At 44.2% G+C, this 22,764-nt stretch overlaps 2 protein-coding genes across 4 annotated transcripts in view; one reads left to right on the forward strand and one right to left on the reverse strand.

Moving 5' to 3' along the window:
• Positions 1-22,764, reverse strand: part of aass (aminoadipate-semialdehyde synthase) — a gene marked incomplete in the record, with an annotated part of 177,904 nt that overhangs the window by 149,815 nt on the left and 5,325 nt on the right. For 2 of the 3 annotated variants that reach the window (XM_024262393.2, XM_024262394.2), the window contains 1 exon segment: positions 16,778-17,002. In XM_024262393.2, the coding sequence (XP_024118161.1) occupies positions 16,778-16,996 (219 nt within the window). 3 annotated transcript variants of the gene reach the window in all.
• On the forward strand, positions 5,203-7,029 carry LOC112139571 (zinc finger BED domain-containing protein 1). Its single transcript, XM_024262396.2, has 4 exons — positions 5,203-5,758; positions 5,839-5,980; positions 6,153-6,252; positions 6,483-7,029. Exons 1-4 carry the CDS (start codon positions 5,229-5,231, stop codon positions 6,830-6,832), a joined length of 1,122 nt encoding a protein of 373 aa, XP_024118164.1. The 5' UTR covers positions 5,203-5,228; the 3' UTR covers positions 6,833-7,029.

The raw sequence follows: 22,764 nt of genomic DNA on the forward strand, positions 1-22,764 counted from the left end.
TCTTAATTTCGAGACTTAAACTTTCAATGGGTCAGATAGTCAACATAAAAAAAAAAAAAAAATCAGAGTCTGATGGAACTAAAAAACTTCCATACGGATTTGCCTGCTTTTTAATTCATTATTTAATATATTTATTTACTGTATTCATTATTTTGTGTTAAAAACAAAGATATTTGAGAACATTGGAATGTTTTATCAGCGATTTTCTTGTGAAAATCCTGATGCGGCCCGGCCTCACCCAGACTGTCTCCAGTGGCCCCCGGCTAAATTAAGTTTGATACCCCTGCTTTAAAGGAATCTATATGAGCTCTATCAATTTTGGCTCTATTGCACCACCAGGTGGTCAGTTGTAATACACAAGTGTTTTGGCCTTATTCTCCAAGTGCATTTGTCTTAAGCACCAGCTTTTACTCCTTTATGATTCATTTAATACTAAAGTAATAGCGAATATTCATCAGCGATCTCTATTGTGTAACAATTTTTCGCAACTAACGATTTTTCGCAAAACACTTTTTGACTCCCTATGTTTCATACTTTCACTAATCTTTGCAATGTTCTGCACATACCCTTGAGCTACATGGATGAAACTTGGCGTGAAGGTCGTACGGAAGGTCTTTCATAATTGCAACTGTAAAATGCTTCAAAGCGCTATTGCTTTCAGCAATCAGACGCAATTTCTTCAAGGAATTGCAAATCTAGTTGTCTGATTGCTGAAAGCATTCAGAGTATGTTGTTGTAATTCTTTATTATTACTATTATTATTATTATTATTATATTTTATTCCGGCACTTTTTTTAGAGAGCTTCTACTCTTACAGTTTTAAAGATATTAATATTATTATGAGTTTTATTTTGTGTGGGAAGTCAATGGGAAGTACTTTTGAAGGCTTGTAACTAAAGATAATTTCATGAAACTTTAGAATTTTATAGTCCTTAGTAATCTACACAAGCTGTATCAATTGTGGGCTAATAATGCTCTATAGCGCCACCAGGCGGCCGTTTTTGTCCGAAATTCGTTTTTGGCCTCTATCTCGAATACTAGGGATCCATCCATCCATCCATCCATCCATCTTCCTCCGCTTCATCCAGGACCGGGTCGCGGGGGCAGCAGTCTAAGCAAAGATGCCCAGACTTCCCCCTCCCCGGCCACTTCCTCCAGCTCCTCTGGGGGGACCCCGAGGCGTTCCCAGGCCAGCCGAGAAACATAGTCTTTCCAGCGTGTCCTGGGTCTTCCCCGGGGCCTAAGCCCAGTGGGACATGCCCGGAACGCCTCACCAGGGAGGCGTCCAGGAGGCATCCGGACCAGATGCCCGAGCCACCTCAACTGGCTTCTCTCGATGCGGAGGAGAAGCGGCTCTACTCCGAGCTCTCTCCGGGTGACCGAGCTTCTCACCCTATCTCTAAGGGAGCGTCCAGCCACCCTCCGGAGAAAACTCATTTCAGCCGCTTGTAGTCGGGATCTCGTTCTTTCGGTCACGACTGAGAGCTCATGACCATAGGTGAGTACTGGAACGAAGATCGACCGGTAAATTGAGAGCTTTGCTTTCTGGCTCAGCTCTCTCCTCACCACAACTGACCGGTACAGCGACCGCATAATGGCGGACGCAGCTCCAATCCGCCTGTCGATCTCACGCTCCGATCTTCCATCACTCGTGAACAAGACCCCAAGATATTTAAACTCCTCCACCTGAGGCAGGCGCACTCCACCCACCGAGAGAGGGCAAACTACCTTTCTCCGGTCGAGAACCATGGCCTCAGACTTAGCGGTGCTGACCCTCATCCCGGCCGCTTCACACTCGGCTGCAAACCGCTCCAATGCATGCTGGAGGTCCCGGTTCGATGGAGCCAACAGAACAACATCATCTGCAAAGAGCAGAGAGGAAATCCTGTGGTCCCCAAACCAGACCCCCTCCGGCCCCTGGCTGCGCCTAGAAATTCTGTCCATAAAGACTATGAACAGAACCGGTGATAAAGGGCAGCCCTGCCGGAGTCCAACATGCACCGGGAACAGGTCTGACTTACTGCCGGCCATGCGAACCAAGCTCCTGCTCCGGTCATACAGAGACCGGACAGCCCTGAGTAAGGCTCCCCGGACCCCATACTCCCAGAGCACCCTCCACAGGACACCACGGGGAACGCGGTCGAACGCCTTCTCCAAATCCACAAAACACATATGGACTGGATGAGCGAACTCCCACGAACCCTCCAGCACCCTGAAGAGGGTGTAGAGCTGGTCCACTGTTCCACGACCAGGACGGAAACCGCACTGTTGTTCTTGAATCTGAGGTTCGACTATCGGACGGACTCTCCTCTCCAGTACCCTGGCATAGACTTTCCCAGGAAGGCTGAGGAGTGTGATTCCCCGGTAGTTGGAACACACCCTCCGGTCCCCCTTCTTGAAAAGGGGAACCACCACCCCAGTCTGCCAGTCCAGTGGTACGGTTCCTGTCTGCCACGCAATGCTGCAGAGACGTGTCAGCCAAGACACTCCTACAACATCCAGAGACTTGAGGTACTCAGGGCGAACCTCATCCACCCCCGGAGCCTTGCCACCGAGGAGCTCTTTGACAACCTCGGTGACCTCAGCTTGGGTGATGGACAGTTCCACCCCAATGTCCTCAGCCTCTGCTTCCTCAACGGAAGGCGTGTCAGCAGGGTTGAGGAGATCCTCAAAGTATTCCTTCCACCGCCCGACAATGTCCCCAGTTGAGGTCAACAGATCCCCACCTGCACCGAAAACGGTGCCTGCAGAAAACTGCTTTCCCCTCCTGAGACGCCGGATGGTTTGCCAGAATCTCTTTGAGGCCAACCGATAGTCCTTCTCCATGGCCTCACCAAACTCCTCCCAGGACCGAGTTTTTGCCTCCAACACAGCCCGGGCCGCAGCTCGCTTAAACTGCCGGTACCTGTCAGCTGCCTCTGGAGTCCCACAAGCCAGCCAGGCCTGATAGGACTCCTTCAGCTTGACGGCATCCCTTACTTACGGTGTCCACCACCGGGTTCGGGGGTTGCCGCCACGACAGGCACCAGAGACCTTGCGACCGCACCTCCGGAAAGCAGCGGAGACAATAGAGGTGGAGAACATGGTCCACTCGGACTCTATGTCACCAACCTCCCTCGGTACCTGCTTGAAGTTTTCCCGGATGTGGGAGTTAAAGACCTCCCTGACGGAGGGCTCAGCCAGACGTTCCCAGCAGACCCTCACAGTACGTTTGGGTCTGCCAAGTCTTTCCGGCCTCCTCCCCCGCCAGCGAATCCAACTCACCATCAGGTAGTGATCAGTGGACAGCTCTGCCCCTCTCTTTACCCGAGTGTCCAAAACACACGGCCGGAGATCGCCTGAAACGACTACAAAGTCGATCATCGATCTCCTACCTAGGGTGTCCTGATGCCAGGTGTACTGATGGACACCTTTGTGTTCGAACATGGTGTTCGTTATGGACAAACTATGACGTGCACAGAAGTCCAACAACAAAACACCGCTCTGGTTCAGGTCAGGGAGGCCATTCCTACCAATCACGCCCCTCCAGGTGCCACTGTCATTACCCACGTGGGCATTGAAGTCCCCCAGGAGGACGACGGAGTCCCCTGTTGGGGCACTTTCCAGTACCCCTTCAAGAGACACCAGGAAGGCCGGGTACTCCGAACTGCTGTTCGGCGCGTAAGCCAAAACCACAGTCAGAGACCTGCCCCCCACCCGAAGGCGAAGGGACACGACCCTCTCGTCCACCGGTACGAACTCCAACACTTGGCGGCTGAGCTGGGGGCTCACAAGTAAGCCCACCCCAGCCCGTCGCCTCTCACCATGGGCAACTCCAGAGTGGTAGAGAGTCCAGCCTCTCTCGAGGGACTGAGTTTCAGAGCCCAGGCTGTGCGTAGAGGTGAGCCCAAAAATATATCTAGTCGGTATCTCTCAACCTCTCGCACAAGCTCAGGCTCCTTCCCTCCCAGAGAGGTAACGTTCCATGTCCCAAAAGTCAAATTCCATGAGCGGGGTTTGGGCCACCGAGGCACTCGCCTTCGACTGCCACCCAAACCACAATGCACCGGCCCCTTCAGAGCTCCCCTGCAGGTGGTGGGCCCACTGGGGAGTGATCCCACGTCGCTCCTTCGCGTTGGCGCTCGCCTCCGAGCCCCAACCCCAGGCCTGGCTCCAGGGTGGGGCTAGGGATGTAAAGATTAATTGGTTTGTATCGAAAAATCGATATAGTACTATGAAAAGTGGTAGTATCGGTTGAAAACAACAGATACAAACGAGATTTTGTGGGTAAAATGGTATAAGACCGATATGGAATGTAAACAACCGATTTCTGCAAACTTCGTTTATCTACCAGTTTTGCTCTTTGTTGCCGCCTTACTGTGACATAAGCAAGAAGACGTCCAATCCCAAGCTCGCTTCCACCAGTCAACTCAATTACTATTGGCTAAAGGTGAACTACCGCGAGAGGTCTGGATTATGAGTAGAGAAACATGGAAGACAAAGCAATTCACGGCGCGCCGGCTAACCTGAAATCAAAAGTTTGGAAATACTTTGGATTTCTGAAAAACGATAAGGGTACCCTGGATAAATCAGCTGCAGTCTGCAAAATATGCAAAGCTAGCATAAAGTACACTGGAAGTACGACAAACCTCGCTCTTCATTCACGAAGACGGCATGGAATCGAAACGGAGTCGGAAGGGAAAAGCGTCGGAGACCCCGAGGCGAGTGCTGCCAGGGCAAGCAGCTTCTTTCAGAGTTTACTAGCTGACAACTCCAGCCGCTCAAAAGCAATAACCGAAGCTATAAGCTATTTCATCTGCAAAGATATACGTCCGTATAGCGTTGTTGATAATGTTGGGTTCAGACAAATGATACGTATTTTAAAACCGAAGTACAAACTTCCAACTCGGCAGCATTTCAGTGAAAAATGCATTCCTGAGCTCTATGAGAAGGCGAAGAGTGATGTGTCAGAGTCTCTGTCCACTGCGGAACGAGTGGCTTTGACCACAGACGCGTGGACCTCACGTGCAACTCATTCCTATGTAACAATAACCGTGCACTACATCTCTCCAGAGTGGTCAATGAAAAATCACGTCCTGCAAACACGTGTGTTCAGCGAGACGCACACTGGAAAAAATATTGGCGCCCTTCTGATAAATGCCTGCAAGGAACGGAAGATTGAAAACAAAAATCCAGCACTTGTGACAGACAGTGCTAGAAATATGATAACAGCAGCTCAAGAGGCTGAGATGACCCCTCATGTTACATGCATTGCCCACACCATTAACCTGGCTTCACAGAAAGCTTTTCAAGTGAAAGATGCTGCAAGAGTGCTGAGCCGAGTGAGGAGAATCGTAACTTTTTTTCATCACAGCCCAAAAGCCACTGAAATCCTGCGCCAGAACCAGCTGCTGCTTGGTTTGCCATCACACAAGCTCATTCAGAATGTATGCACTCGCTGGAATAGTTCCTATGACATGTTGGATCGCTTTTTGGAACAACAGCCTGCAGTTTTTGCAAGTTTGATGTCAAGAGAGGTGAGGAGGGGCGAGGATGTCAATACTTTGACAGAAGAAGATCTTGCTGCAGTTGAGGCAATAGTAAAACTTATGAAACCAGTCAAAGTGGCAACAGCGCTCCTGTGTGAGGAAGACAACCCTACCCTCTCCATGGTCGCTCCTGTTCAGGCAAAACTGAAAAAGCATTTTAAACCACTCAACGATGAGCTCCACATCATCACTGAAATGAAGGTCAAGTTCCTGGAAGACTTTAATAAAAGGTAAGAACTATTCTACTGTTATTATTTTATGGGGAAAAACTTTTCAAAAATTCTAATTTCTTATCTTTTAAATTTTTAAGGTACCAAGGACTTCAGGACACGCTGCATGTGGCCAGTGCTTTAGACCCACGCTTCAAAATGTTGTCCTTCATCGATGAGGACAAAACCAGAGACCAGATTTACCTCGACACTTTAAGTGAGGCACTAACCCTACATGAGAAAGTAAGCTGCTACTTTTATGTTTATTTCACACCTTGTTTACTCTTTTATTCAGCACCTGTTTTTTTAAAACACATGCATATAAATGCAGAAACGCTCTCATAATTTCTGACTGTGGATTCATTCATCTGTGTATTTATGTAATATTTAAACATGTATAATATATTATCAACAGACAACTGAGGACAGACAAAAGGAATCTGAGAAAGGTCCCACACAAAGAAACCCATTTCCAGGTGAATACAGTCCTCACAACAAGAACGAGACAAGTGCAGGTGGGTTTAGTGTGGTGTTGCCAAGAACAAGACAACTTTTAAAATACAGTTTTCTTTAAATTTTAATAGAACTATGCTAATGGATAAAGCTCAAACGCTTTCAATGAACAGTTTTTAACAGTTTTGAATTTACATGTTACGAGCAACTGCAATTTAATAATTATTTTAGTTATAAAAGATAATTTTGCAAGCCACCTAGTTAATTTTTTTCTATCTTTTTTAAACTGTAGATGATGGCCTCCCCCCCAAAAAGATGAAGGCTTTGGATCAGATGTTCAGTGACATTGTAGAAACGAGTGCACCCCTGAGGTCCTACAGAGACCTTGCAAAAGATGAAGTCTGGAAGTACAGAAACCGTGATGCTTTGCCTTTGGATGGAGATGTCTTCCTCTGGTGGAGAGACCAGCTGGATCTGCCAATGCTGTCTTCACTGGCTAAGATTTATTTGTGCATACCTGCCACCGGCGTTCCATCAGAAAGAGTTTTCAGTACTGCTGGTGACATTGTTACAGCACAGCGCAGTTTAATCAAAGAAGAGCATGTTGACCAGCTAATCTTCCTTAAGACAAATCTGAAGTAGCATGTTTTGCAGCACACTGTATTTTTGGGGGTTTGAAGTTTAGAATTGCCCAGTTAAATATTTTTTGTTTTGTGCAAAATAACAGGACCCTTATTTATTTTTACAGCACTTTAAGCAGTGCATGGCACTGTATCTGATGCACAATGTTATTTGTTTTTTTTTTACTATGACACACCTAACTGCTTACAAGGCCAAAAAACCCCCCCTTTTTTGTTTGAAGTTATGTACATTTTTTGTTGTTCAAAATAAAAAGTGTCAGTTAAAAAGATAGTTTCTTTATTTAAAAATATACTTTATAAGTTTTGAATGCCAAATGAATGAAAAATATCTAGATTGTATTGATTTAGGCAAGTAAATCGGTCTGTATCGTATCGTCTCAAAATAAGGTACATCTTTTTTGTATCGATTCGTGGACCATGTATCGAGATGCGTATTGAATCGTGTGAGAGAGAAAGATACACACCCCTATTGAATACCGTAAGTCGGATTGGCGTGCTTTCTTTTCCCATGTGTTTCTTGGATGCTAGAGAACGTTTTTCAAATTTGGACCACCCACTTCCGTCTAACTAGATTTTTCGCTATTTGTGATTTTTCGTAAAACATGTGTTTGCCTCCCTATTCAACATAGTTTCACCAAACTTTATGAAATTTGGTACATAACCTATTTGGACTACCCCGAGTCCAATGGCACCACTCGTTCTCCGATGTGATTTACCGTTTTCATAAAAATCGTAATGCTAATGAGGTGGGTGTGGTCCTAGATTTTAAAACGCTCTAAATCCTATACAGATTGTCAGAACTTCACAAATCTTAAAACATAAGTTCAGCTTAGAGTGATAAAGAACTATCAAAAGAAGTATGAAAATATTCCAATAGGTGGCGCTATAATGTAGGCAATTGTGTTTAGGCCTATATCTCCACAAGTACTTAACCTAGCTTAATGTCCTGCACATACCCTATTGGGACCATCACAATTCCAGTGGTAATATCCCATTTGCATAGCTCCGTACCCTTTTTGTGGAACACGTTATGCAAATTAGACAGGAGAGATTGTAATGTTTGCAATGCAGCAGCTCAAGAGTTTCACATAACTTTACCAAATTTTCAAGACTGCTTCCACAATCTAAGATAAGTCAATGCAACAACTTTCACAGTCCTGCCGTAGGTGGCGCTTGTGTAATATCTCGGCGTGAAGGTCGTACAGAAGGTCTTTCATACTTGCAGCTTCAAAGCGCTATTGCTTTCAGCAATCAGACGCAATTTTTTCAAGGAATTGCAAATCTAGTGTTATTTTAAATTTTAACAAGTTAAAAATTTCAAAAACTATAAAAAAAAAATCCTGAATTGTTTAAAGAAGGCAGAAAAGTCCACAAATAGCAAAACAAGTGCATGTTTGAATTTTCAGAATAGCATAAAGTATGCAGAAGTTACAACTGCAGAAAGTTCGGAGTTGCTGAAGAGCCTTTTCAATTGGAAAAGTTGCAGCAATTTTGTTGAATTGCTGAAAAACAAAAAGTTTCAGAAGAGATTTCAAGAGAGGGCAATAATGTCCTCAATAAGCTGAACATCTTGATACTTGAATGACAAAAATCAGGTGAAGTATGCAGAAGATATGGATCGCCGAAAAACGTACGGAAGAAAACAGAAGAACAATAGTTTGATTGCATACTGCAAACTATCAAACCACACTGCTCCCCTATGCTGGTGAAAATTTGTTTAAAAAAGCGAGGGGGGACGGCATCCAGAGGAGAGCCTGATGGTTTCATATGATTGACAATGTCCTCTAGAAAAGACAGTCACAGGCTCAAACGACTGGAGCACAGCTCGAGGAGGGATAAAATCCATGCAAAACATGCAGCTTGCCCTTTTTCCACCTACGTTCTGTTTTACGAGTCTCCCTCCTCGCCTGACGGGTGCTTTCATTAAACCAGAATTTGGCCCTGCATCTCATGGTTTTAAATAGAGCAAAAGAGTCCAGAACGTTCAGGCAGGAGGAGTGAAACCAAGAGCAGAATTCCCCTGCAGACAAGCCAGAGGGCACAGATAGGCGGTCAAAGGCAGCAGTAAAATTTGTGGAAGGAAAGAGTTAAAAACTCTACAGCGCTGAACAGGCGCGCCAGATTTAAAAGGAACACAAGACAAACCAGCATCAAACAGAACAGAAAAGTGATCAGAAAAAACACTATCAAAAAGGTCCATATCAGAGGCAGACACGCCACATGACAGAACGAGGTCCAGCATGTGACCCTGTTCATGAGTGGGTCCAGACACACACTGCACAAAGTTAAAAGAGTCCATAATGGATAAAAACTTTTTAACCAGAGCTTTGTCTGGACAGCACATGTGGATGTTCAAGTCCCCCATAATCAACACACGGTCATATTGTGGCATGACTTCTGCCAAAAAATCAGAAAAGTAATTCAGAAAATCTTTGTTATATTTGGGCGGTCTGTAAATGACGGCGCACATCACCGGCTGCAACAGACCCACCTCGAACAAAGTCCTTTCGAAGCTGGCGCCAGGAGACGGGAAAGTCTGCTGCTTGCATTTAAAAGTGTCTTTAAAAACGACTGCTGTTCCTCCTCGAAGACCGGAGGTCCTCGGAGAACTCAGGTACAAGCTTTCAGCTGGTAGGAGCTACGCGATCCCCAGGAGCCGCCCACGTCTCCGTTATGCAGAGGAAATCCAGTTCCTGGGTAGTGAAGAAATCCCGGAGGATTTAGGTCTTATTTGCCAGGGATTTGGCGTATGCCAGCCCGTTCCTGGCGGGGATTTCAGCCTGAGGATCTTCCGTGAGTCCTGATGCACGGAGCAGCACCCTCAGGTTCCAGAGATTTACTCCGCACTGGCGGAGTTGCAGGTGCAGCGGGGCGGAACGTCACAGTCAAAGCCGACGAGAGATGTTAAGACACATCGCTGGTGGATCCAGTGTGCACCAGGGCACGAGCATTCCAGATTCTCACCGGATATGGAAGTGGAACGTGCCAGGGGGATCTTTAACCTGCTGATCCGACCACCACGCTCGTCGTGCCGGTGTTTCCGCCTGGGAAGGCGAGCCGACGCCCTGAACAGGTGAGTCGGAATCTCCGACAGCACAGGTGTGTAGCATGTATTGCCCAAAATCTGAACTTAATGAAAAAAAAACATTAAATTATAATTCTCAGATTATCAGAAGACTCAAGTTCGGCTCGAGGAGTGAGAAGGCATAACTCAAGGGATTTGCTTTTGATTTAGCAGTATTTAATTAGACAACACATCAACTTAGACAGAAAAAAATGCCATACAAAACCCCACTATTTACAATGACACCAAAATAAAAATATATAGTCCATTAAGCATTTTTTTTTTTTTTTGGTCTAGAGTCCACAGACCAAATGTGGTCTCTCAATTACGCAGTTTGGGTTTGAGAGAAGTAATCCAGCAAGAGATCCGGAGTATAGTTTTCCAGCGAAGCGGTGAGGTGTATATGATTTGTGGAGAAGAGCTCTGGTTTATGGGTTGATTCTGAGTAGTCTGTAGGCTACAGGAGCCTCCTACCAGCACGGACTGAGCACAGGATGGAGGAAGCTCCTTCAGAAGGCTCCAGCACATAACCAGGTTCAGGTCTATGGGCTTTAGCTCACCATCACAAGTGGCCGATTCCAAGGCAAAGAATAACCAGTATGTTGGTTTTTAGACGTTTTCAGATAGATAGGTGGCTCCTTGTAGCACAACAAACGTTTCCCAGCTCACCTACGTGTTCTACTGGTCCCTTCCTGCTTGCGATTAATAAAGCCAGCTGATTGGACAGGTACAGTCACGTGACCCGAGGCGCGCAAAGCATGCAGGCACAAAGAGTAATTAGTAAGTGCTTCACCACAGGCTTCTGCCAAACTATGGAACAACGTCTGAACTACAGAGACTAATGCATTCCCTAGCGTGGAATAATGAAGACGACTAGGTGGCTGCCGCTGCCTAGTTGAACATCGGACACTCTCAGTAGCTCCAGCAACCGTTTGCTCTGGAGACTCAGGAACGGACTGATTAAAAGCGATCTCAGGTACATTAGAAGATGTCTCTGCTTGGCCACAGAACTCCCCCTCCTCCTCCTCGTAAGGAGGCTCTTCAACTTGAGGTGAGTGTTCCGGACTGATTGGGACGGGTGTGGACGGTGGTTTGGTGTCAGCAGCAGCAGAGGACTCTTCTGGACCAGAGAAGGTTTGAGGTAGATGCACAGGTTCTAGATCAGCAGCATTGGTTGGTACAGACACAGGGCTGACAGGAACAATGTGTTCTATTTGGAAATGCTCGGGTGGCTTTACAACATATGATAATTCATCTTCATCTTCTGGTGGCAAATCTGTTGCAGAATCCATTTGTCGCTGGCTGCGAGTCACTGGTCTATGAACAGGTGAAGATTCTAGAACATGGTCAGTGTTGGAAGGAAGAAATCCACAAGGAAGTAATAGGTCACGGTGGAGAGTGCGAGTGGGAGCATGATCATCATCTTCTGGCCTCACAGTGTACACTGGGAGATCCCCAGCACGACTTAGAACAATGTACACACTTCTCTCCTATTTATCTTCAAGTTTGTGTTTTCCTCGCAGTCTCACATTGCGAACAAGAACTCGATCACCGGCTTTCAAGCTTGACGGAGTCACACGTTGATCAAAGCGGGTTTTATTCCTTGCTGCGGACCTTTTAGCGTTCTTTGATGCCAACTTATAACTTTGTTCAAGTCGGGAGTGCAGGTTCTCTACATACTGTGAATGTGATCTTGACTGATTTTCTCGTACAGGTAGTCCAAATGCCAAGTCTACAGAAAGACGAGGTGAACGGCCAAACATCAGCTCATATGGTGTGAACCCAGTAACTTTATTTTTGGTACAGTTATACGCATGAACAAGAGGTTTGACGTGTTCTTTCCACCTCTTCTTTTGTGTAGACTCGAGGGTTCCGAGCATGCTTAAAAGTGTTCTATTAAAACGTTCAACTGGGTTGCCTGGAGGATGGTATGGTGTTGTTCTTGTCTTTTCGATTCCAGAGATTTCACAAAGTTCCTTAATGAGTCTGAATTCAAAATCAGGTCCTTGGTCTGTATGAAGGCGTTCAGGAAACCCATAACATGAAATGAAGTTTTCCCATAAACAACGAGCAACTGTTCTGGCTTTCTGGTTCGGTGTTGGTAGTGCCACAGAAAACTTGGTGAGGAGGCACTAAAATGTCTTTGATGTTACTCTGGTCAGGTTCGAGTGAAAGAAAGTCCATACAGACCAACTCCAATGGACGGGTGGTAGCGATGCTAACCAACAGTGCAGCTCTCTCTGGTAATGTCTTTCTCCTCACACACCTGTCACAGGTTTGAATCTGGGTCACAACATCTGCAGACATGCGGGGCCAGAAGAACCTGGACCAAACGAGATCCAAGGTTCGTTCAATGCCCAAGTGGCCCATGTCGTTATGGAGACTGTTCAACACAAGGGACCGTAGTTCTTCAGGCAGGACCAGTTGTAAATTCACCTCCTCCCCCTCTTGTCTTTTTCTGTAGAGAATATGACCTCTCAACTCGAGGCAGTTCAACTCTCGAAGCAACAGTGACAGTTCAGGGAGCTCTTGTTTCACGCTGGGAGGAACTCGTTCTCCTGTCTCTAGCTGGTGTATGACCTTTCTAATTGAAGGGTCAGATCTTTGCTTTGTTTTGAGTTATTCAGCAGACAAGGATGGGAAAACAGAGAGCCCATGATGACTTTCGCTATAGCAGTCGGGGATGGCCCCGACAGACGTTGGGAGTGACTCAACGAGTGTGATGGAGTACAGGTCGGGACAGTCCAAACAGTTTTGACTGATGGCTGCAACAACTTCTGGCGAAACCTCATTTCCAGGTTCACTGCTGTGTTCTTGGGTGAACTGGCAGATGAGATCATGATCAGAAGTAGTGTCGGTTGAAGAAGCATGTTGACGCTGAGAAAGCGCATCCGCATCAAGGTTTTGCTTGCCAGCACGGTACTGGAGTGTGAAGTTGTAAGTGGAGAGTGCAGCAAGCCAATGATGACTAGCCGCGTCCAACTTTGCTGACGTGAGTACGTATGTTAAAGGATTGTTGTCGGTAATGACTACAAAACTGGCTCCATACAGATAATCATGGAATTTTTCTGTTATGGACCACTTCAGCGCCAGAAACTCCAATTTGTGGGCTGGATACCTGATTCGCTTGAAGAGAGCCCACGGCTGGCATACGCTATGACCCTCAGACGACCCTCCTGCTCCGGGTACAGAGCAGCACCAAGACCGGAGGCACTGGCATCGGTGTGAAGGATGTAAGGTTTTTTCGGGTCAGCGAATCCAAGCACTGGAGCAGTTTTTAGCAAGTTTAACAGCATTTCAAAGGCATGCTGACACTCAGACCTCCATTTCTCTCCAAAAGGCTGTTTAATGTTTTGTGACTTGGCAGTCTCGAGTTTCTTCAACTTGGACTTGCGGGTTATAGGGTCGCCTCACGTAAGGTTGTTAAGTGGCTTTGCGATGGCTGCATAACCCCGGATAAACCGTCTATAATATCCGGCAAACCCGAGAAAGGACTTGAGTTCTTCAAACGTTCGTGGAATCGGCCATGATTTTAAAGCGATGATTTTTTCAGGATCCATCTCCACGCCCCTCTCTAACACCACGTGACCTAGATATCGCACTGATGTTTGGAAAAACTTGCATTTTTCTGGTGATAACTTGAGACCATATTCTTTCAATCGATGGATAACACGCATTAGGCACTCTTCATGTTCTTCCAGTGTGCTTGAAAAAGCAATGAGGTCATCAAGAAAAACGAGAGCTTGCTTTAAATTTAAGTCAGCCAGGCATTTTTCCATTAAGCGCTGGAACGTGCCAGGCGCGTTGGTGACACCTTGTGGCATGCAGTTGAATTCCCAAAACCTAAACGGTGTAACAAAGGCTGGTTTTTCTTTGTCAGACTCTGTCATTTCAATCTGATAATAACCAGATTTGAGGTCCAAAACGCTAAACCACTTTGAGCCTGTTAATGCAGAGAAAGATTCTTCCAGGTTGGGAAGGGCGTAGGCGTCCTTGATGGTCTGGAGGTTCAACTTTCTGTAGTCTACGCATAGACGGACATCACCATTTCTCTTTCGCACCACAACAATTGGGGAAGAAAACGGAGACTCTGACTCTCTGATTACACCAGCCTGTAGAAGGTCTTGCAGGTGTTCACGTACAGCCTCAAAGTCTTGTGGGTGTATTGGTCTTGGTCGATGCTTGAATGGAGTTTGGTCGTGTAATCTGATGCCGTGTTTCACCTTGTCAGTCCTTCCAAAATCAAGATTGTGATGTGAAAAGACATCTGGCATATCGTTTAACTTGTTTGTAATCCTCTCTTTCCATTCAGAAGAGATTGGAGAGTCACCGAAATCTGATTGAAGATATCGGTTGATTACAGCTGATTTTTTAGCAACAGTATGTGACAGGATCTGAGGAGTCAATTTAGAATCTGCGATGATGCTCAGAGATGGAATGCTTACATCCTGCCTAGACTCGTTCTTGAGGATAACTGGGACTTTGTGCAGTGTATGGTGTGAGACGTTAATGAGACAGTTCATTACACAGATTCCCCCAGCAAGTGGAGTAGCTGGATGTTCTATTAATGCACAGCAGCCTGTGGCAGGGGTGTTAGTGTGAATAGCCCCCTCAACAACAACAGTATGGCCAGCAGGGATGACAATTGGTGCTTTGCTGGAGAGTCGCACAACTCCTTCACCATCTGACTGTGTTTGCTATTGTTTCAACTGGAGTAGTTTCAGGACGGCTTGGTAACCATATGTGGTTGGCTTGAAGTTGGTGTGTTCACTGTGCACGTACTGGTCATAAAGTAGCTCCAAAGTATTCATTCCGATTAACACTTGGGACTGATTCTTAGACTGGAAATCAGGAACAACAAGTCCAAGTGTAGATATTTCAGTCTCAGTGCCAACAAAGTCTTTTGGGAATGTTGCTGTGAGTTCGGTGTAACCCAGATAGGCAATGGCTTGGCCTCCGGCACCCTAAACATGAAGGAGTTCACAGAGAGGTTTCAACGGCTTAAGGGACAGATACTTGTTGAAAAAAGATACAGAAACAGTGGTTACTTGTGAACCAGTGTCAAGTAAACAGTGACATACATAACCAGCAACGTTGACTTCGCTTGTACATTTAGATCCAATGAGACCCTTTGGCAGACATGACTTGGTGACTGGAGTAGAAAAAGTCTGTTCTTTGCAGGTAGAGGCATTCTTGGGACATTTGGGGTCCGAAGCAGTTCCAGTTCGTCCCGTGACAGGAACCTCTTTTAGTTTAAAGACTGATGTGTAGATAAGGGGCGCAAAGCATGCAGGGACAAAGAGTAATTAGTAGAGCAAGAGGATGCAACATAAGTGTTTTGAGCCCGTGTTACAGGTGGGAGAGGTTTCTGTCCATTTCGACCAGATAAAATTACAGATCTGTCATCTAGTTGAATAATTAGGAGGGCTTGACGGTGGTAAACCAGCACAGACTCAGTTTGTGTGATGCCGATACACGCAAACTAGAGCAGTCAGGCGATTAAATTTTTTTATCGCGATTAATTGCATTTTGTCCATAGTTAACTTGTGATTAATCGCAAATTAATATGTGGACTTTAAGGAAAAAAATGTGTGCTTCGTGGAATTTAGCAGTTCTACATTAATTACGAAAACAACAATGGCAAAATTAATAGTTTTCATCAGAAATACTTTATATTGTAATATTGTATTGAGATAAACTTTCTTAACAATAAAAGGCTGTAACATAAAATGCCTAACAAAAGCCCAAGTGCAAGTGAAGGGCATTTTAAATTCAAAACTTCAATCAACGTTCAGTAAAATAAAATTAAGGGTGCAGGAGCTCTCCGTGTCCTGGCGCCGGGCCGGTTCTAGCTTGTAGCTCGGTGGTTGGAGACTCGCCCGTGATCTAGTGAGAGCAGCGGGTGAGTTAGAGGGTGATAACTTTTAGGGACACCCGCGCGCGTGGTATGGAAAGGGACGTATGAGGAAAATCCGCGATTAATGTGTCAAAAAAATTGTTGGGGTCATGCACATGTCAAATTAACGGGTAATTAACGCGACAAATCTGACAGCCCTAACGAAAACTTAAAAAAACAGAAAATGCGCCAGAAGCGACAGACGAGCAGCCACGTACACTGGCGCCATCTTGTCTTGAGTTTCTCAATTATTTTCTCTTACCGCCCCCCATGAAGAACTTATTCTTTCACGCCCCCTACAGCTTTCTGCTGCAAATATAATTGGCATCATTAGTTACTTTGCTCAAGTTAAACGTATATCTCTTCAAAATATTGTACCTTTATTATCATTAAAGAATATTTCAAAAACTTCTAAATAATCTGGGTTTTTTTTTCTTTTTTTCCGAAACTTTCAGACAAAGTAAAAACAAGTCTTCCTTTTTTCCCACCACAGTAGTGATGGAATTCTGGCTTTTCTCAGAGGTTCAGTTCTTTTGAATTGGTTCAAGGCAAGGCAAGTTTATTTGTATAGCACATTTCATGCACAGAGACAATCCAATGTGCTTTACAAAAAAACATAAAAAGAAACAATCAAAAGAAAGAGTAAAAGGTGTGGTCATTAAAATACAATTAAAAGAAAGTAAAAAGATTTTAATTTAAAACAAGCATAGATAGACAGTGCGGACGTAAACTTTTGAATACATATTAATCAAATGCAACTGAGAACAGGTGAATCTTTAACCTGGATTTAAATACACAGTGTTTCAGTTGATCTAAGGTTTTCTGGAAGTCTATTCCAGATCTGTGGAGCATAGAAGCTGAATGCAGCTTCTCCATGTATAGTTCTGACTCTAGGACCCTAGTTCTTACTACTTTTTAGTATAGTACAGTTAGTGCATATTTTACATAGATATAAACAGAAAGAAGAAAATCTGAAAATGTCCAACCTTCTCATGGATGGCTCTACGGTTGGATGGTTGAACCAGAACTTTAACGCCAGCATTGGTGAGCTCTTTCACGTGGCGTGGGGCCAGAGGTGCCCTCCTCTCCCATGGATTAACATCTTCCCGGCGGATGGCCATCACGGCTCTGTGGTGTTCAAGGCGACGTTGACCCACAAGGAGCCCAAACTTGGGTTTAGCTTGATAATTGATGAATCGTAACATGGCTCACTATTTAAAGAGATAATATGATAAAATGCAAACATCACAATTTTTGAAATCCGAGGTAGGACATCCTGTTGAGCTACTAATACATCTTGTAGTGAAACAGCTGCTAACATTTCTTCCTTGACCATTATATTTTAATAATTAACGGTTGTTTACTTTAAGTTACAACTTCTGGATAATGAAGGAATTGTTTTTGTAATCAAATTAGACAAAAGAGTTTGACGTAACTTTGGGTGTTCATAGTCACCCTGGTTGAGCCGCACCAGCCTTGAAGAAAATGGATATTTGTATGAAATTTTCTAAAGACGTGAGCCTAGTGCTGAGCTTTTTTCTGGGCTACACAGACCTAGAGGAAGAGTTAAGACTAGGGTTACAGTTACAGTTAAAGCACCAAATGGTTCCTCAACATGACTGTGTCTGCAGCTCAACAATCACCAGGGAATGGGTCGCATGTGGAGAACAAATTTCCCACACCCAGAAGACTGACAACTAATGGGACTTTAACTTGACTTCAAATTAGGGATGCCACAAACGATTATTTCAATAGTCGACTAATCTCTGATTGTTTTTTTTTCGAGTAGTCGACTAATCGGTTCGTGCGGCGACTGGATGTAAAACACACATCTTAACCATAATTGGCTTTAAACTTGAAGTGTTTAAGCTATATGCTAACTAAAAATAAAGACAATAGTTTATTAAGCCTTTAATGAATCGTGCAGGTTTTCTCCTTAATTTGTTTCTGGCATCAAGACGTCTTAAATCAAATGAGGTAATCTGAATCAACTACAGAAAACTAAATAAAAGCCTGCAAGTATTTTTTAAAACTTTAATATGTATATTAAATAAAACATCTGTAAAGTATTTCGAAAGCTATTTGCAGATATAAACACACTCAAAATATTTGCTCACTGAGGCCCATTTATTAAAGCAAAACACTAATGACATCTTTGAACTGAAGATATCCCTATACATAAAAAACCTCAGGATGCCCAGATAAACAAAGAGCCTTAACACATTACATCTTTTAAAAAGTGGGGAAATGTAAATTTTCAAAAAGGGAGAAAATCAGGGGATGTTAGAATGTACATCATTACTTTCATTCTTTCACTACCTACATCCACTGCACATGCGCAGAATGAAATTAAATCATATTTTTAAGTTTGGTGGACGGCCCTTAAATCTTTGATACTTCTTTAATTTTGAGGTTGCTTTGCTGTTTGTTGTTGTTTTTGTGACTTTAAGTTAGATTTAATTGTATTCTTATTCCGCTAATGTTATGCTACACTTGTAAACTTATCTCTGGACTTTTAGACGAGCTACTTCACTTCTGGGACTCGCACATCGCTCCACAACTCCGCGGCAGATCCGTACCGACACACAGCCTCTCTGTCTGCACGGTGAACGTTTCATAATCCGCTCTTCAAACCGAACGACATAATCGTGGCGCAGAATATGGATGAAGCCTTGGACAAGCGGTTCATTTCCAGTCTAAACTCATTATCCGCGCCGTCCTCGCGGCGTTCGGTTGGAAGAGCGCAGATTATGAAACGTTCACTATGCAGACAGAAGCGCCGTAGACACGGATATGCTGCAGATTTTCTGGTTTATCTCCAAACAGCGCAGTAATGACAGCCGAACAGCCGAACACAGTCCATTTAAACCCGGAAAACTGTTGCACCGATGTTAGCCTAGCTAAACGAAGCTCTCTGTTCAACGTGATCAAAGTTAGTCACAACGTGCTTCATCTTCATGCACCCCCATAGTGATCTCATGGAACACAAGTTCTGCCTTAAAGAAATGACATTGGACAATTTTCCTCTTATTTTTATTATGTTTTCCCACATTTTCGAGTTCCGCTAGCATGTTGTTGTATTGTTGTTGATACTCCAGCTTACCCTGTAACATCACTGCTAACCGGCTTAGCACCACTGCGCATGTGTGAAGAGAACGGCAGACCCGGCATTAGAAAGCGCACACCCTAGTTTTGAGATCAAAATAAGGAAAAAAAACAAAAAACGACGCTTCGACAACCAAAATAGTTGTCGACTATTTTAATAGTCGACGTAGTTGCAACTAATGGAATAATCGTGGCAGCCCTACTTCAAATATGTGGGACCTAGGGGTGTAACAAAAAAAAAAAAGATACAATTAAATATCACAATTTGGTGATACTTTATATTAGAGGTGTATATATCATATACAGAGGTTCTGGAGATAAAGTCAGAGAAGCCAGACTGAGATGGTTTGGACATGTTCAGAGGAGAGACAGTGAATATATTGGTAGAAGGATGCTGAGTCTAGAGCTGCCAGGAAAGAGGTCTAGAGGAAGACCAAAGAGGAGGTTTATGGATGCAGTGAATGAAGACATGAAGGTGGCTGGTGTTAGAGTGGAGGATGCTGAAGACAGGCTTAGATGAAGGAAACTGATTCGCTGTGGCGACCCCTGAAGGGAAAAGCCAAAAGGAAAAGAAGATTTGCCGGTACTTGCTGCAGGGACGATTTTTCATGAAATATTTATAAGCAAACGTGTATTTCACCATCTTACTTTTGTTTAGCATATTTCAGTGCTTTGTGGCTGGCTCATTCATATAAACACTAGTGAAGCTTTGCAGATGCACAGGGTGCGCAGCACGTAGCCTCAGTCAAGATCATAGACTGTATATAAAATAACTGGACTGAGCAAGCCCCCCTACTTCCGTGTTCCATATAGGAAGTACCACTGGGTTGCAAAAAGGCCAAAGTCCCATTGACTTACATTTGGAAACAGACAGTTATTTCTGTCATTTTATATGTCAGAATAATCATTCTTCCTCTGTTGCTTTCTGGTTAACTTCCTTTTTCTAATCCTAATTTTTTTTCAAAGATTTTTTTCCATTATCACAAGTTATTAGAGTTATAAATTGACCAATCAGATGGCTCAATGAGCGTATGTGGGTCTGACGTCGTACGTCTGGGGGGGTTGATTGACAGATGACGGGTAGCCAATGGGAGCAGACTTCATCAATGGGTCCGTGAAGACCTTTTAACACCTACTTTACAATTCAACAATGTACCAATCATTGTCCTACTGTTGTTTTCCTCAATGGAATGTACCGATGCAGCAGTTTAAAACAACAAGAGGAGCATGCTGTCGACATTTTTAGATGAGGATTTACTCTGTAGAAATAGATTTCACTCTGAGGTTATGTGTTTTGGACGTTTTTCTTTGTTTAACGTTCGTTTTTCTTTATTTCACTGTTTTGGTTGTAGCTTATAAATTATAAGTTGCATATATGCGCATAAAATCACCAACCAAAGATTAAGCTTCGCCGGAATTTTCCAGCTTGCAGCCTGAATTAGACGCAGCCGTATGAGGACCGCGAGACAGACTTCGACCTGGTCGTATTTTCAAACAGGAAAAAGATCCAGCTGTTCACTTGTTAGGATGGTTATTTATTTTAAATACCGCTGAACGCGCTTCTCACGTGCATCTGTTCAGACTATAACCTGGCCGCGAATGACAACTGAAAAGCTGCGGCGCGCGCGAGAGGGACACGCGCATTTCTCCAGCGGCGTCACCCAAATGCTCCTTTTATCTCGACAAAAAGGAATAAATGTAAGTAAATCCCAAAGGACCGCTGACAGAATCAAATGTTGGAATGGTTCTCCCCCAAAGGCTTCAACAATGACTTGTACGATTCTCTCGAGCCGGCGTGATTAAAGTAGAAGCTGTTTACATCCGCGGTCTCGTGGTAGAGGCGTGGAAATAGGAGGACGGTTGCAATAAACTCACTCCTGATTGGCGACAGTACTTCCTGTAGATTCATGACTCAGCTATGACTCAGACCAATCGCTGAAGATGGGTTGCGAATGGCGGTATCCGTTTCAGGAATTGACAGTGAAAGCGGCGGCCTACTTTCGCGAGGAGAGGAAGTAATGCATTTCCAATGGGGGACCTCAGTGCTCGATCTGTCCATTAATTTTTACAGTCTATGGTCAAGATGCTGAAGCAGAGCAAGCAAAAGCTTGGCTGTAATTCACAGCTAAAGACTCTGATTGAGCGAGCTGATGGAGCAGAGTATTGTCTACAACGCACTGAAAAAGATAGGCATTTTAGTGATTAGTGTTTGGTGCAGGACTGCAGTTCAGCAATGAAAATAAAGCATCTTGGCAACATTCAAGTGCTCTCCTTTAACATGTCAAACTACTTCATCACACTTAAAACGGGTCATACCATGAAAAAACAACTTTTTTGAGCTTTTAAGTGCATTTTATTGTTCATTCCTCTCTATAAAGAGCCCCAAAGTGGTATTTTGATTTGTTAACGAATTTAAGAATAATCCTCTAAAAACCTGCACTCTCAACAGCAGCCCCTCCCATGCTCATGAAAACAAGCGAGTCCTGACAATCTGATGTCCCAAAGTCAGACCACCCCTTTCAGGAAGAGTCAGTTCATTTAGCTCCACCCCCAGTCTAGCACCAACGCTTAATTTATTCACAGAGGTAGTGTTTATCAGCAAAAAACTTTCATTTTAGATCAGAGGTCTCAAACTCAATTTATCTGGGGGCCGCTGGAAGCAGAGTCTGGATGAGGCTGGGCCGCATCAGGATTTCCACAAGAAAACCGCTGATAAAACATTCCAATGTTCTCAGATATCATTGTTTTTAACACAAAATAATAAATAAAATATATTAAAAAAATGAGTTAAAAAATAAACAAATAAATCGGTAATAAATAAATGAACTTATAATGACCATATAGCAGATACAGACGACTAAAGAAACAACTTATTGACTGACTGACTGACTAGAGAAAACAAATTATTTTTATTCAGTTTCATATGTCTGTATTTCCAGCGCCTCCTTTAGAGTGAGAGAAAAGCCCCAGCACTGAGAAAATCTTTGAAAGATTTCATTTTTTTAGAACTCCTCACAATAAATAAATCCGATCTCTCTGTCTTCCATTCATTGGAGGTGTGGGGTGCTTGCACGTGCGCCGGCTGCATCAGTGTGGATTTGGGGGCTGCTTTTCATGGGGGTTCTATGCAAACCCGCAGAGCATAATATCGGACTTGTATTTGCGTTTGCATGGACTTTCATTAGGGGTGGCAGCTAGAATGCGCGCCGACGCAGCCAGCACGTTCACCTTAAAATTAAAAGACACGCGCACGCAGGCGTGGCCTCAAGCTCAGGATCACGTGTGACAGGCAGGTGCAGCGGATCGCCACGCGGTGAAAGTGGGGCGGGCTACAGGTTTTCAGCTCGGTGCTTGGGGAGCTCTGATTTAATAGGAACAGCCGGCACGTCAAAAAACGTATTCCTCTGCATTATATGTGTCTCCCATTCATTCTAAGAGAGACATCCACAGAAAGAGCTGGTAGCTCCTCCCACACATGGCAACAGAAACAAATTTTTTTTAAATGCAACGAGCAGCAAATTCGTCGCGTGGCAAATCGCATTTGATGCTTCAAGGTTTCTCCTCCGCCGAGCTGACTGGAGGAATGAATGAATGAGTGAGGGAGGCACTGGACAGAGCCATATACCTCACTGTGATTTAGGGCTGCCACAAACGATTATTTCAATAGTCGACTATTCTCCGTTTATTTTTTTCGATTAGTCGACTAATCGGTTCGTGCGGCGACAGGATATAAAACACTCATCTTAACCATAATTATCTTCAAACTTGAGGTCTTTAAGTTATATTCTAACTAAAATAAAGACAATAGTTTATTAATCTTTTAATGAATCTGCAGCTTTTCTCCTTCATTTGTTTCTGGCATTAAAAC

The sequence above is a fragment of the Oryzias melastigma genome, unplaced genomic scaffold (genome assembly GCF_002922805.2).
Source record: "Oryzias melastigma strain HK-1 unplaced genomic scaffold, ASM292280v2 sc00295, whole genome shotgun sequence".
NCBI lineage: Eukaryota > Metazoa > Chordata > Actinopteri > Beloniformes > Adrianichthyidae > Oryzias > Oryzias melastigma.

What these genes read in the sequence shown, in the direction of transcription:
- LOC112139571 (XM_024262396.2), top strand. Translation starts at nt 5,229, where the DNA reads ATGACCCCTCATGTTACATGCATTGCCCACACCATTAACCTGGCTTCA. An exon ending in CTGGAAGACTTTAATAAAAG is followed by an intron (nt 5,759 to 5,838) that starts GTAAGAACTATT and finishes TAAATTTTTAAG; the next exon opens with GTACCAAGGACTTCAGGACA. An exon ending in CACTAACCCTACATGAGAAA is followed by an intron (nt 5,981 to 6,152) that starts GTAAGCTGCTAC and finishes TATTATCAACAG; the next exon opens with ACAACTGAGGACAGACAAAA.